Below are 13370 nucleotides of genomic sequence, written 5' to 3'. Positions count from 1 at the left end.
CACAGCAATAGATAACTAATACACTTGTAACTTTTATTTTTCATACCATAATTACACAATAGAAAGACAATGTCAGTTGTTTTCAATAAGTCCCATATAGATGCCCCCCAAATCTCTTTCTAAAATGGAGATTAAGGTGTGGTGTTGGAGAAAAAAAGCAAAAGCTGACATTGACAGTGTCCAGTAGCCTTCACTCTCAGACACCTTCAAGTCATCTCCACAGCCTCCTGTGTTTCTATGTTGGGGCAAAGGGACAAAGAGGATGAAGGGCAAATAGGTCATGGTGGGGGTGGCAGAAACTTTATTTGAAGAGTTTACAGGAACTTAATGGCCCTGAATTCACTCTATACACAAAATATGAGTAGGATTGACACATCTGGAATCCCCAAGCACTAAAACGATAAGGATGCCTTCCTATATGCAAAATAAAAACTCTGCAAAACTAGGATATGTGTAAGAAGCCCCCAACATTTCTATTTTTCCCTGATGCTTTTTTTAAATGTCAACTATCAAATCCATCTTAAAAATTGTTTTAGTGCCTCGGCTTTGTCCCTTTACTCATAGTTGGTCTGCCTACTGTTTAATCCAGCACTGACAAAACACCCTCTACAAACATAAAGATTCATGTTGTAAGGTGGACACTCTTCATCACAGCACCTCCTGTGCCCCAGTTATTATTAAATCAATCATTTTACCTTCCAGCTACTGGCTTTTCCTGAGGGGCTCTTATTAGCTAAGTTGCCTTTAATAAGTGCTTATTCTGTTAATATGCCTTTGAAGCCCATTCTAAATGTTCTTTTTACCCAGAAACTCTGCAGTCTCTGACTGGTGACTAAAATCAGGGTGGTAGGGCAGAGAGGAGCTCATTTCAGAACTGCAGCCCTCCTGCTGCCCGAATTGTCCCTTTCCTTGTCCCATTCTCACCTTACATGCATGCAAAGGGCCAAGCTATTTATATCCTGAGCATGGAGAAGGACTCAGCAGGTGACAAATGCTAATTTCTGAGGTCAGGAAAGGTGCTCCACATTATCCCTTTTTGAAGACAAGATACAGACAAAGGGCAGGATAGGGAGGCTCTGAACATCCTACATATTGAATAGTGCTTTGCTGCATTTAAGAACTCATTGCTGCCATACTCATGGAAATCAGTGATCTCATAGTTTTAGCCCCCATTTTTCAGATTAAGCACACACTCAAGGCATGGACAAAGCAGGCCAGTAAAACTATTTCATTTTCTTATAATTGATATTAAAATTATGAAGCTAAGCTGTCTAATATGACAGCTACTAGCCACATGTGACTATTTAATTTTAAATTAATTAAAATGAAAATGAAAAATCCAGTTCCCTAGTAGCACAGCACATTCTAAACGCTCAGTAGCCACATAAGCACTGTTATAAAATATTTCAGTTATCATGGAAAAGAAATAAAAATTTGATTGATTTCCCTTACATCTATATTGTGATTTGACATTGTTTTTAACTTTGAATTACACATTTTGGGAGTAGGTGGGAGAACCATAATACTGTCAGTGTCTGGACACCTCTAAAGAATTTAATGTGACCTTAGCCAGCACGCTCCTTAGCAGCATTTATATCCTTGATCTCCCCTCCACGCGCCTCACCCATAAGCATGGGCCCGGACAGTCACCCACGAGCACCTCTAATCCACGAGTTCAGACGCGAAACCTGAGCCTCGGCTGGTTTCCTAGCAAAAGCGACGCGACCCCGCCCCTTACCACCCCGCCTTGCCTCTCCTACCTTATTGGACCGGAGTGGGCGGGAACAGGAGTCAAGTGTCCAATAGGAGGGGAGCGAAGGAGGGAGTCCTGGCCGCGTCCTGGTCGCCCGGGAAACCTCCGCAGGCAGGTTTGCGCGCGATGCCGAGTGCCGAGGAGCTTCACGCGCTGGCTGAGGAGAACGCGGACTGGGAGCCCGGCGCCGACCCGCGGCTGCGACTCCTGGGGGCCTACGTGGCCCGGAGCCTGCGGCCGGCTGCGGGCGCCTGGGAGCGCTGCGCGGGCTCGGCCGAGGCGAGGCAGCTGCTGCACGCCTTCCTGGGCCGCGGGGCCGCGGAGGGGCCGCGGCCGCTGCTGGTGGTGCGGCCCGGGCCCGGGGGCCTGGCTGTGCGCGCGGGGCTGGACGCGGGACCCGAGGCCGGCGCGCCTCGTGCTAAGGGGCTTTTTTGCCTGCGCACCAGGCCCGAGCCGCCGGGGCCCGACAGCCTCCGCGGAGCAGTGCTGTGCGGAGACCTGCCCGCCACGCCGCTGGAGCATCTAGCCGCGCTCTTCTCCGAGGTGAGGGTGGGTCTGTGGCCCCGCGCTGGCTGCGGCTGGGAGGGGGAGGGGAGGAGGAGGCGGGGCCGGCGGGGCGGGGCTATGGGAGAGGAGACTGGAGCTGAGCTCGAGGAGTTACGAATAAAGTGGGATGGGCCGGGGGGCCGCTTGCTTCATTCCTGGTCTGCGTTCAGGCCAAAGTCAAGGCGAGGCTAGATTCTGAAGAGGGCCTGGGTCCTGACCTCTTTTTGAGGCGCCATTTCTGAATCCCCCCTGTAAGCTGGCATTGCAAAATCCCGGGAGTGGTGGACCCAGGGGCATTTCCTATGGGTCAGTGAGGGGAAGGAGGTGAAGGGCTCTCTCCACGCTCTTTACTTCTGGAGAAGAGTTAAAAAGGAGAGGTGGCTTGGTTTTGATTTTCGTGTCCTTCATGAACCAGAGATCACCCCTGTGCCCAGGTGAGAAGTTGAGGCATCCAGTTGGAAATGTCCAGCAGGCGTTTGGAGGGACCGGCCTGGAGCGCAGGAAGGAAGGTCTCCCCGGATGTGGATTATGGAGCGCTTTGGTGGCACCACAGCAGAAGCCTCCGGAGTGCAGGGGTGCCTGGGAGAGATTCTTGGGACACTTAGACCTTTCTGGAATAGGAGTGAACGTCCCTGGAAGTTGGGTGTGTGTGCTCCTGGAGGCTTGATGCCCTGCTGTGTGATGTTTCCTGTCACAGGTGCCGTGGGGAACACCAGAGAAATAAAGACAAGATCCCACCTGTGAAATTCACCATATATATATATATATATATATATATATATATATATAGCATCTTCAAAGCTAGTGTGACGGAGGTGGAGACAGACCTTACCTAAAGTTGGCCCCAGTGCTAGCACTGGGTCCTGGAGGCTCCCTGCTGCATCAGGTGTTAGGCCTTTGGTTGCTTCATGAGGAAGCTATGGGGAGGGGGAGTTCCAGAGAAGGGTCTGGGGTGACAGAGGAGCTCTAGGGGACCCAGGGAAGCTAGGTTTCTCAGTAGATATGGAAGTATTTCAGTATTTTAATAACCGAATGGCTTTACTGCTGTGTGTTGTCTGAACACCGTCCCTGCAGGAATCCAAGCTTGGATCAAATTCCCTCATGAACGGTGATGATAGGAGGAAGTGCTTGAAAACAAACTTATGGTGACCAAAGGGGAAAGGGGGGGAGGGATAAATTGGGAGATTGGGATTCACAGATACACCCCACTCTGTATAAAATAGATAACCAACAAGGACCTACTGTGTAGCACAGGGAACTCTACTCAATATCTTGTAATAACCTATAATGGAGAAGAATCTAAGAAAGAATATATATAACTGAATCACTTTGCTGTACACCTGAAATTAACACTGTAAATCAACTATATCTTAACAAAAATTTTAAAAAAACTTTAAAAAATTTTAAAAAAGAAAATAAGATAAACAAAATGTGAAATAGGTGAATAGATTTTAATTTACAGAATAAAGACAATGTTTATTTATATGGAAAAAAAAAAGTGCTGTTGGGTTCCGAGGACAGACATATGCGTGTGGTCTGAGAGCCCTGCTTCACCTCCAGTGCTGAACTGGCTCCTGAACAAGGAGAAGGATTAGAATAAATAGAGAGCAGGGTAACTTTCAAGGTCTGGGGAGCAGACTGAACAAAGGTTCCGAGATGGAGCTACACCTAGTGTACGTAGAGGGCAGTGGGTCCATCTCGGAGTGGCATCATGGCCAAGGGAAGGCAGTTCAGCGAGTGAAAGTAATTTTAAAACACTTCAGACTCTTAAATGTTCAAGAATTTTCATCGGTGCATTGAAGGAGGCTGGAAACAAACTGAATGTTCATCTGTAGGGGACTGGGTGAACGAATTAAGGTCCGTCTATAATTAAAAGTAATGATTGATAATGGGACCGTTCTTAAGATAATTTTCTTTTTATGGTGGCATAAAAAACCCACATAAAATTCACTCTCCCAGCAATTTCCAAGCGTACAGCACAACATTGTCAACCTCATGCACATCACTGCGTGGCAGATCCCCAGAACCGCCCCCCGCATCCTGCATGGTTGAAACTCTACACTCACTGAACAACTCCCACCTGTCCCCCCCCTTAGCCCCTGGCAGCCACATTCTACTTTCTGTGTCTATGAATTTGACCACTCTTGGTACCTCATGTAAGTGGAATCATGACGTATTTGTCTTTTTGTGACTGGCTTACTTCACTCAGCATAATGTCCTCAAAGAGGTTCATTCTCAAGGTAGCATGTGACAAAATTTCCTTCCTTTTTAAGACTGAATAGTATCCCATTGTATGTATATATACCACATTTTCTTTATCCCATTCATCCGTGGATGGACATTTAGGTTCCTTTCATCTCTTGGCTATTGTGGATAATGCTGCAATTTAAGATAATTTTTTTTAAAGGTTTAGAATTGTACGTATAGTATGCTACTGTTTCTGCTAAAAAAGAGAAAGGAGGGAGGGAGGAAAAACATTCATTTACAGAGTAATCCACAGGCCCAAGGAACTGGGCGACTCAGGGAGGTACAGGGGTAGGTAGAAGACTTATTTTCTACTGTCATGCTTTTGTACTTTAAAAATTTGCACCACGTAAATGTGTTATCTGTTTTAAAAATCTAATAATAATAAGTAAAAAAATAAATATAATAAATAATAAATAAATATAATAAATAATAAATAAATAAATAGTAAAATTAAAACAATTTATTTTTAAAATACCTCGAGGCCTTTACTTGCGTTTCTCAAAACCTCTAACAGCAATTCTTGGGCCATGCAACCACTGCCGTCCCATCTGCTTTTTTCACACACCTGAAGCTGATCCAGAGCCACTTCAGGGCCCTGCTCCCCTCCCACTCATGGATCAGCCCCTGGCTGCGTGCTCCCTGGTCCTAACACCTCCCCATAAAGCAGCACTAAAGCCAAAATATCCCACCTGGATGAGAAACGTATTCTTTGTTGGTGGGGGTGGGGTGGGGGGGTGATATTAACGAAGGAATGAAGCTATAAATTTTAACTTTTCTGTCCCATTAGGCTAGCACAAGGTAAAAAGCAAATGCATCCAGGAAATGTTTCCGAGGGAGAATTGACAGAATTTAGAAACCAGCCCTCCTGCTCCCTTTCGTCCTCCTCCCAGTCCCTTCATTCACTGCTGCCAGGTTCCTTTTCCTAGAGCTCTGGAACTTGGGTGCTGTTTTGAAGCTTGGGGTTTTGGAGAGGAAGTGTCACCCACCCTTTCTAACTGGGTCCTTCCGTTGCCCAGTGCCAGCTGGTGCCAAATGAAGGAAACCAGGTCCAGCAGAGCAGAAACTTTATTTTTTTTAAAAATTTGTTTATTTGGTTGTGCCGGGTCTTATTTATTTTAATATATTTTTAAAATTTTTGGCTGTGTTGGATCTTCGTTTCTGTGCGAGGGCTTTCTCCAGTTGCGGCAAGCGGGGGCCACTCTTCATCGCGGTGCGCGGGCCTCTTCACTACCGCGGCCTCTCTTGTTGCAGAGCACAGGCTCCAGACGCGCAGGCTCAGTAATTGTGGCTCACGGGCCTAGTTGCTCCGCGGCATGTGGGATCTTCCCAGACCGGGGCTCGAACCCATGTTCCTTGCATTAGCAGGCAGATTGGCAACCACTGCGCCACCAGGGAAGCCCCAGAAACTTTATTCTTTAATCAAGGAATGCAGAAGGGGGAAGCTCCTGCTCTGAAAACGCCTTCTCCCCAGGTGAGGAGAGGGGTGCTTTGTACAAAGCCGGGTGAACAGCAAGGGCGGGGAGGCGCGGGGCAGGGCAGGGCAGCAGGAGCGGGCATGCGCAGAGCCTCCGTGCGTGCGTCGGGAGCGCCTTTCCTCGAGCGTCGCGACGCTTCTGCGTGTGGCTGCCCTGTCGCCATCTTGGAGCATTCCGGTTCCCTCAGGTACTGCGGTTTGCCTTCCTTGCCGTTTCCACAGCCTCTGCCTTAGTTTCCCTTAAGCAAGTGCAGCGGTGGGCGTAGGTGGATGGGTTGTTGAGGGCAGAAAAAGGAGGCTGTAGGTTTGTTTCCGGTAAAAGTGTGGGTCCTTTTCCCCGTGAGAGTGGCATGGGATTTGGAGTCTGGGGGACCCGGGTTCCAGTGCTGGTTCTGTCGCGTTCGGTGGGGATGGTGTGAGCACGCTAGCTCACCTCTGTCAGGATCGAAGCACCTTGCAGGCTTGTGAAATTTAAAATAACCGATCAGGACGCTTGGAATAGAGTGTGTTAGCATCACTGAGTCCAAGCCTGTAGCGCTCGTCGCAAGGCAGGCTGATAAATCGAGCGAGGAAGTGTTGGGACCAAGAATAGTGGCTTTCATCGGAAAGCCAGCAGCCCAAGAAGAAGGTGGGCTGGTAGAACCACCTTCCCTGAGGTAGAATTCAAGCTTCTTTTGTACTAAAGCGGGGAGGAGGTACGGCTGGTATTACAGACTTGTTGGCGCTTGAATCCTTTGTTCTTGCAGCTGTTCACAAAGGTCTGGTCACAGTGTAAACCTCCAACAGGACAATTGTTATTCTCTGTTCAGCAACTTTTTGTTGACACCTTTAAAGGTCAAGCCTGGGAGGCAGAACCTTGGGAATAGGCTGTCATGTGTGTTTCAGGCTCTAGGCAACATCCTTTTACAAAGATGCAGAGCCAGCGTGATCAAGACAGGAAACAAAGCACAACGGTTAGAGCTAAAGGAATAGATACAACGTGGAGTCAGGTTGGTTCTCTGTTAACATTAGTTGTAGGTTTTCCCTAAAGGACAAGAACTACTGTGACTCTACATCCCCCTTAAAAGCTTCCTCACTTCCTGTCACCCACCCTTGTCACTTTGCTCTAACCCAAACTCATCTCTCCCCAGAGACTCAGCCTTTCTAGCTCCGAGGTGGGACAGGCATCCCTGTTCCTCTTTGCTCCTTCTCGATTCAAGTAGAAAGCAGTCCGGTTTGAATCTGATGCCTTTAGACAAAGCCACCGTCTCCCCCCATTGCTGTGTCATAAATTGATAGCACTGCCCTCATTTCGCCACGATCGGGCTCCGGCTCACTGTGACTCTCCCCCAGCGTTGCTCCCGTCTTAACACGTGGCTCTTTCAATAGACACAAAAGTGATCCTTCATTAACCCGGCCTCTGGGCCCCTTGAACCTTCCTCTTCCGCTGACCTTGTCGCCCTTCCTGTCTTAACCACCCCTTCCCATGCGGTTCCCAGTCCTTGCATTACCAGACCACATGCCCTAGCGATCCAATTCCAGGCACCTCTTCCTCTGACCCTACTCCTGTCTTTCCGGCTCACTCTCCCCAGCAGCCCCCTGCCACAAGCCTGTGACCCTGCTAGGACCTGCAGCCCGTTGATCCTGCCGCCTGCCCTCTGTCCATCCTCCACACCCACATCCTTCCCCCCTTACCCAGCTCAAGTGCTCCATCATTATCATCACGGCCTCTGTCTTGCTTTGTCGTACGTCTTTGGCAAAACCATAAATCTGGTGAACTCCAACTCCCTGCTTACTGTATACCCGCCCTCGTGAAGCTGAGCAAAAATGTCTAGACTGCATGTCTAGTCTTGCTGTGTCCTATCCTTTTCCTCACTCGTCAGGCTCTTACCCCCACATTGCGTGGAGAAGAAAGAGTCGTCAATGTCGCCAGTGACCTCTACTTGTCTGAATCACATGGCCATGTTTCAGTCTGTTTCCTGCCTGACCTGTGAGCAGCCTTTGGCACAGCTCATGATGACCCTGTCCTCCTGGAAGCGCTTTCTTCCCTTGGCTTTCAGGTCACCAGTCTTCTGGTTTCCTCCTCTCACAATCGCCATTTCTTCTGTTTCCCCTGTTGGTACCACCCCCGCTTCTTGCTAACTTGCTAACATTGGAGAGCCCTTGGGCATCTTCTCTGTATATACTCAGTTCCTTGGGGGGCACTCACTCCCTTTCAGAATTTTATGAATCATCTCATCTACATCTACCAGATTTGTTATCTCCAGACTGTTCTTCTCTGAGCTCCCAACTACCAAATCCGGCTGCCTATTCAGTGTCCCCACTTAGAAGTTCAGTAGATTTATCAAATTCTAACGTGTCCAAGAACCTACTCCCAATTCTTCCCGCAAGAACTTAACTCCACCGTTATTCTTCCCCACGTCAGCTATGGCGGTTCCCTTCTTCCTGTTGCTCAAGTCCCAAACCTTGGAATCATCCTGACTCCTTTTTACTCACACGACTAATCCATTAAGAAATCATTTTGGCTGAGCCTTCAAGATTTATGTAGAATTGAACCATTTCTTACTATCTCCTCTACTCTGCCCTGTGCCAAGCCACTCTCTTCTGTATTATAGCAATAACTTGCTAGCCGATCTCTTTTTCCACTTTTGTCCCCGAGAGTCTATTCTCAACACAGTAGCTGGAGCGATCCTATTAAAAAAGATGTCAGACCATGTTGGTCCTTTGCTCAAAACCCTTCAATGATTTACATTTCTCAGAGTAAAAATCAAAATCCCACAGGCAGGGCTGCGTGTGATCTGACCCCTTTTACTCACCCCTACTCTTCTTGCCAATCCTGTCCCAGTTTCACTGACCTCCACACTGCTCCTTGATCACACTAGGCATGCTCCCACCTCAGGGCCTTTGCACTGGCTGTTCCTTCTACCCTCAATATACTTCCCCCAAGGGTCTGCACAACGCTCTCCCTATCCTCCCCAGTCTTTGTTCAAATGTTACCTTTTCCATGAGATCTGCACCAATCACTCTATTTACGATTACATCACTTCCAGCCCACCTGTTTCATTTTTTTTCACAGAACTTATGGTTTATTGACTGTCTCTTCCCTAGAATATAAACTTCATGAAGTCAGGAATCTTCGTCTGTTTTGTTCACTGATGTACCTTCCAAGCACCTAGAACAGTGCTAGCATGTGGTAGACTCTTGATAAATATTCATTGAGAATATTCATTTCATAGAAAGTTCATATTCACTATTTTTCTCTCACTGAAAGCCCTCCAAAATGCACCTAAGCCCACCTACCACTTTTTCTTCAGACAGCATATATTTCAGTTATTCTCTGAACCTCTATTGAGTGCTTCCTGTATGCCAGACCCTAGGGAGGACTGTGGGTATAAGATACAGTCCCTGCCTTTTAGATCCTAGAAAAATTCTTGGTCATCCCCTCTGCCCTGTTAGGCCTCCTGCCATGGGTCCAAGGGGTCCTTTCTTAACATGAATGTGAGTAGAGCTCAATTTGTGACATTTTATCTCTTGGCACCCTCTGTTCACCTGCTGTTGTAAGTTCTCAGTTCAATGATTGCTTCCAGATAGACCAGGCAAGGGTCATTCTCTTGGCTTCATATGCTGGGTCCAGGCCTTCTATCTCATAGCCACGTGGACTCATTGGTCGTATATGTTAAGTCCGTGTTTTCTTTTCACCATTTAAGTCCATGTTTTCTTTTCACTCTTTGCTAGGCAGCTCCTTATCACATTTCCTGATCATCTGTTTTTCTTTCTAGTATTCTCTTTCTATTAGTTGTGAACTTTTGACAGGCAGAGGTTCCTAGTGAGTTGCATGAATTACAACTTTTTAAGTTGCTAATGGTAGAAACCTCAATTTAAATCAGCTCAGAAAGTTCAAGAGCAGCCTGATGCAGGAGCTCAAATGATGTCATAGGACTTGGTTTTTCCTCCATCTGTAAACTCTCTCTTCCCCATATTGACCGTATTCGAAGGCTCCATATGGTAGCAAGTTGGCCACCAATTGTTCCAGACTCGTAGAAAGAGAAAGCTTCTCTTCCTCAAAATGTCCAGATAAAAGACTTTGGCCTGACTGTTACTGGCCCACATTTGTTCACATGTCTACCTCTGGATCTGGAGATGAATACTAAGAGAAGGGGGACTATGTTCAGTGGCCAAAACCAATCAGGTTCACCCTACAGACAGATTCAAGATCCTCAACTTGGCTTGCTTCTTTAAAATGCCCTCTTGGACCACCTGTAGACAGAGGGTCATGCTTACCTGCATCTGTCCTGTTTTTGCCTCTTGGCCTTTGTGACAGTTTCACCCGTTGATGAGGAAGGGATTCCTGCCCTAGGGTTCGGGGGATGGCCGTACACTTTAACACTGGACAGATGAGACTGCCCGCAGGTTATTAGCACAGATACAGTCCAGAGGAGGGAGATGCTGTGCCAGGCAGGGCCACATGGGGGGTTGCACGTGGGAACAGAGCAAATGCACAGGGGCTGTGGGAGGCAAGCTTTGTACTATCGAGAGGGTATGGTGCCCACTGGTTCCTGTGGGAGGATGGGATCGGCTTGCGTGAATATTCCACTGGCTGGAACTGAAGCCCACTCCTCAGGGATGGGCGGCGGCCGTGCCTGGTCCCCTTGGTAAGCAGGGCTGCTGGACTAGGGGCCTTAGGGGCAGGAGCAGAGTGGGCAGGGAGACTTGTGGATAGGCTGTTCGAGGCCCTCCCGATTTTACCAGATGCCAAGGCAGTACATAATGTTGGTTATTAATAATTAGGTCTTACAGAGCAGGGACCTGCAGAAGGTTGTATATAGCTCTCTCGACCTTTCTCAGAATAGTCTTTAGGGTTTCAGAAGTTGCCTGCCTTTCTTTTCTGTGCACGTCTGTCCCAGGTTGTCATCCCCATCCTGGCCAATGAGAAGAATCACCTAGACTGGCCCCACGTGGTTTGTCAAGATGTCCAGCGACACGCCCACAGCCTCCAGTGTGACCTCTTGGTTCTCCTCGAGCAAGCGAAGGGAAAAACTTTGCTGCCTCTTCCAGTCGGCTCAGAAAAAATGGGGTTTGTGGATTCTGAAAGTAAGACCGCGTAAGTACCACCAGGCTGGCCGTATGGGCCTCAGAGATATGGGAGATGCCGGTTTATCTGAGTGTTTTCTTTACGACTTTTCTGTTCCTGACTCTGCATATCTTTGTTCTGCACACAAGCCCACTGTTTGCCAGCATCCTCAGACTGTATGTTTTGTGCTGATGACTACCCTCGCCCCAGTCCGTCTGCCCGATGTCTTTTAAGGCTATCACGGCAACATGGCCTTTTTTCTGCTCAGAACTATTTCAGGGCTGAGAGTAGCCATGCTGATTTCAGTGTTTCGCTTATCAGGACAGTGTCTCGCTTATCAGGACAGTGTCTCATCATTGGCAAAGACCCAGGTCCGGTCTGGGAGACAGCACGCCTCTTCCCAGCATTTACCCAGCACACAGTATCACTGTCCAGACCCTCCTCCCCCAGCAGCTGGAGACTTTTTTCAGGTCCTGGGGATTTTTTTCCAAACAGAAACAAATCTGGCTTTGTTGAGGCTTGAGGTCCATGCCTCCTGTGCCTGGGAAGACATTAAAGCCTCATCCTCTTCTCCATGTAAGAGTGATACCAACTATCAGCTTCCACTTACCATTCCAGGTTTGCTTCTGTCCTGTGGGGATTCTTTTCTTTTTCATTTAAGCCAGGCTGTATATCTAAATGCTATTTTTTAATCATCTTCTATCCAGCATTTCTATATGTTTGTGGCAACAGGCCATCTTCCTACATGTGCTTGGTCTGCCATGTTGCCAGGAGTCTCCAAATATATTATGTCATCATTATGTATTCAGGGCCCATGATTTTATCTGAAAAATAAGTCATGCATGGGATAGCAATGTACTTTATAATGAGTTTTTGCTGTTGGAAGTAATTTGCTACATATATAATTTGAAGCAATTTCCTGGTTAACTGTAAAACTTACTGTGGTTTAATAAAAATACACAATTTTCAAAATAAATAAATTCAAATTAGCATTTTCCTATTCCTTTTCTCTTTTAACATAATAACATTCACTGTGCGTGTATATAATCATTGCTGAGTTTGTCTCCCTTTGTTCAAATTTGATAATTTCCCAAAAGGCTAGATCATATTTCAGGGAGGTGAGTATCTTCTCCCTTTAATACCGTCCATAATCACTTGTGCCATATCATTGCTCAGCAAATATGAATTTAATTAAATGAAGTGAAGGTAGGTTTCTGGCATGAAAATGCAAGTGACAGATTCTCTTTCTTTGTCACCCATGTCCTGGGTTCTTGGCATGAACTATTGTCAGTTCAGACTTTGTGAAAAGGCAACCAAAATGTATTTTTGATTTTTAATCCCTTCCAAACATCCTTAGTTAGTTTATTTATAAGGTGTATGGGGGGAATGCATGGGAATTGCATTCTTCATTAGAAAAGTGAGGACAAGGGATAGTAATGTTTGGATGTCTGATAGCTTGCCTTGTGGAGGAGAAAGTAACCTATTTCCTCTTACGGCAGAGGTCAGAACTAAGACCAAATGAGGAACTGGCAGGGCGATAGACGTGGTTCAAAGTAGAGACAAACTGTCTCCCGGGGAGAGCTGATCTGAGGAATGTGCTGCCTTGTCAAGTAGGGAGCTGGCTGGCATTGGTGGGACTCAAGCAAGGGTTGGGTGACCATTTGGATGTTTTCTGTCCAATGTATTCCTGCACTGACGGAAAGACTTGATAGGATTCAGAGTTCTTAAACTAGCCTTCAGAATATTGGCGAGCCTCTGAATCTTGAATAATTGTGTATGAATAACTGTATACACACATGTATAAGCAGCTTGTCTGAGGAGAAGATCTGTACTTTTCACTGACTGCTCATTAGAGCCTGTTATCCAACAAAAGTTAAGAGTGCTTGGACTAAATGGAATTTCCCACCTGTTTTTAAAAGATTTGGGATTCTGTTTTGGGGGACACCCAGAGTTAAGCTATTTCCAGTGTCCCAGGAGATTTGTTGTGTCTTTCACAGCTTGGATTCTGTGGACAAGTCAGTCATGTATGCCATTGAGTCTGCAGTGATCCAGTGGAGCCACCAAGTCCAGGTGGTACTCAAGAGGGAGTCTTCCCAGCCTCTCCTACAGGGGGAGAGTCCCACCCCGCAGGTGGAGTTGGCGTTCTGGAAGAGCAGGTAGGCACAGGCTCAAACCCTGGGTAGCAGATGTCTCTCAGAGGATAATGGGCTGGGGGAGGCAGCCACTGAGTCTGGTCCCACCCCCAGGCATCTCTCATCACCCCTGGAGCAGACAGCTCAGTGTCATTCGGGTCAATGCAG

The 13370-nt window shown here is 47.3% G+C and overlaps 1 protein-coding gene across 1 annotated transcript in view; it reads left to right on the top strand.

Moving 5' to 3' along the window:
- Nucleotides 1–1879: 1879 nt before the first annotated feature.
- The window catches only part of DNAH9 (dynein axonemal heavy chain 9), a 297703-nt gene continuing 286212 nt past the window's right edge, over nucleotides 1880–13370 (top strand). The window contains exons 1-3 of the mRNA XM_061176356.1: nucleotides 1880–2296; nucleotides 10904–11100; nucleotides 13068–13226. Of these exons, the coding sequence (XP_061032339.1) occupies nucleotides 1880–2296; nucleotides 10904–11100; nucleotides 13068–13226 (773 nt within the window). The remainder of the gene's footprint in view (nucleotides 2297–10903; nucleotides 11101–13067; nucleotides 13227–13370) is intronic.

Source organism: Eubalaena glacialis, chromosome 19 (assembly GCF_028564815.1).
Source record: "Eubalaena glacialis isolate mEubGla1 chromosome 19, mEubGla1.1.hap2.+ XY, whole genome shotgun sequence".
Taxonomy (NCBI): Eukaryota; Metazoa; Chordata; class Mammalia; order Artiodactyla; family Balaenidae; genus Eubalaena; species Eubalaena glacialis.
Note: the sequence above shows the minus strand (reverse complement) of the source record. Positions and strands in the feature narration are given on the sequence as shown.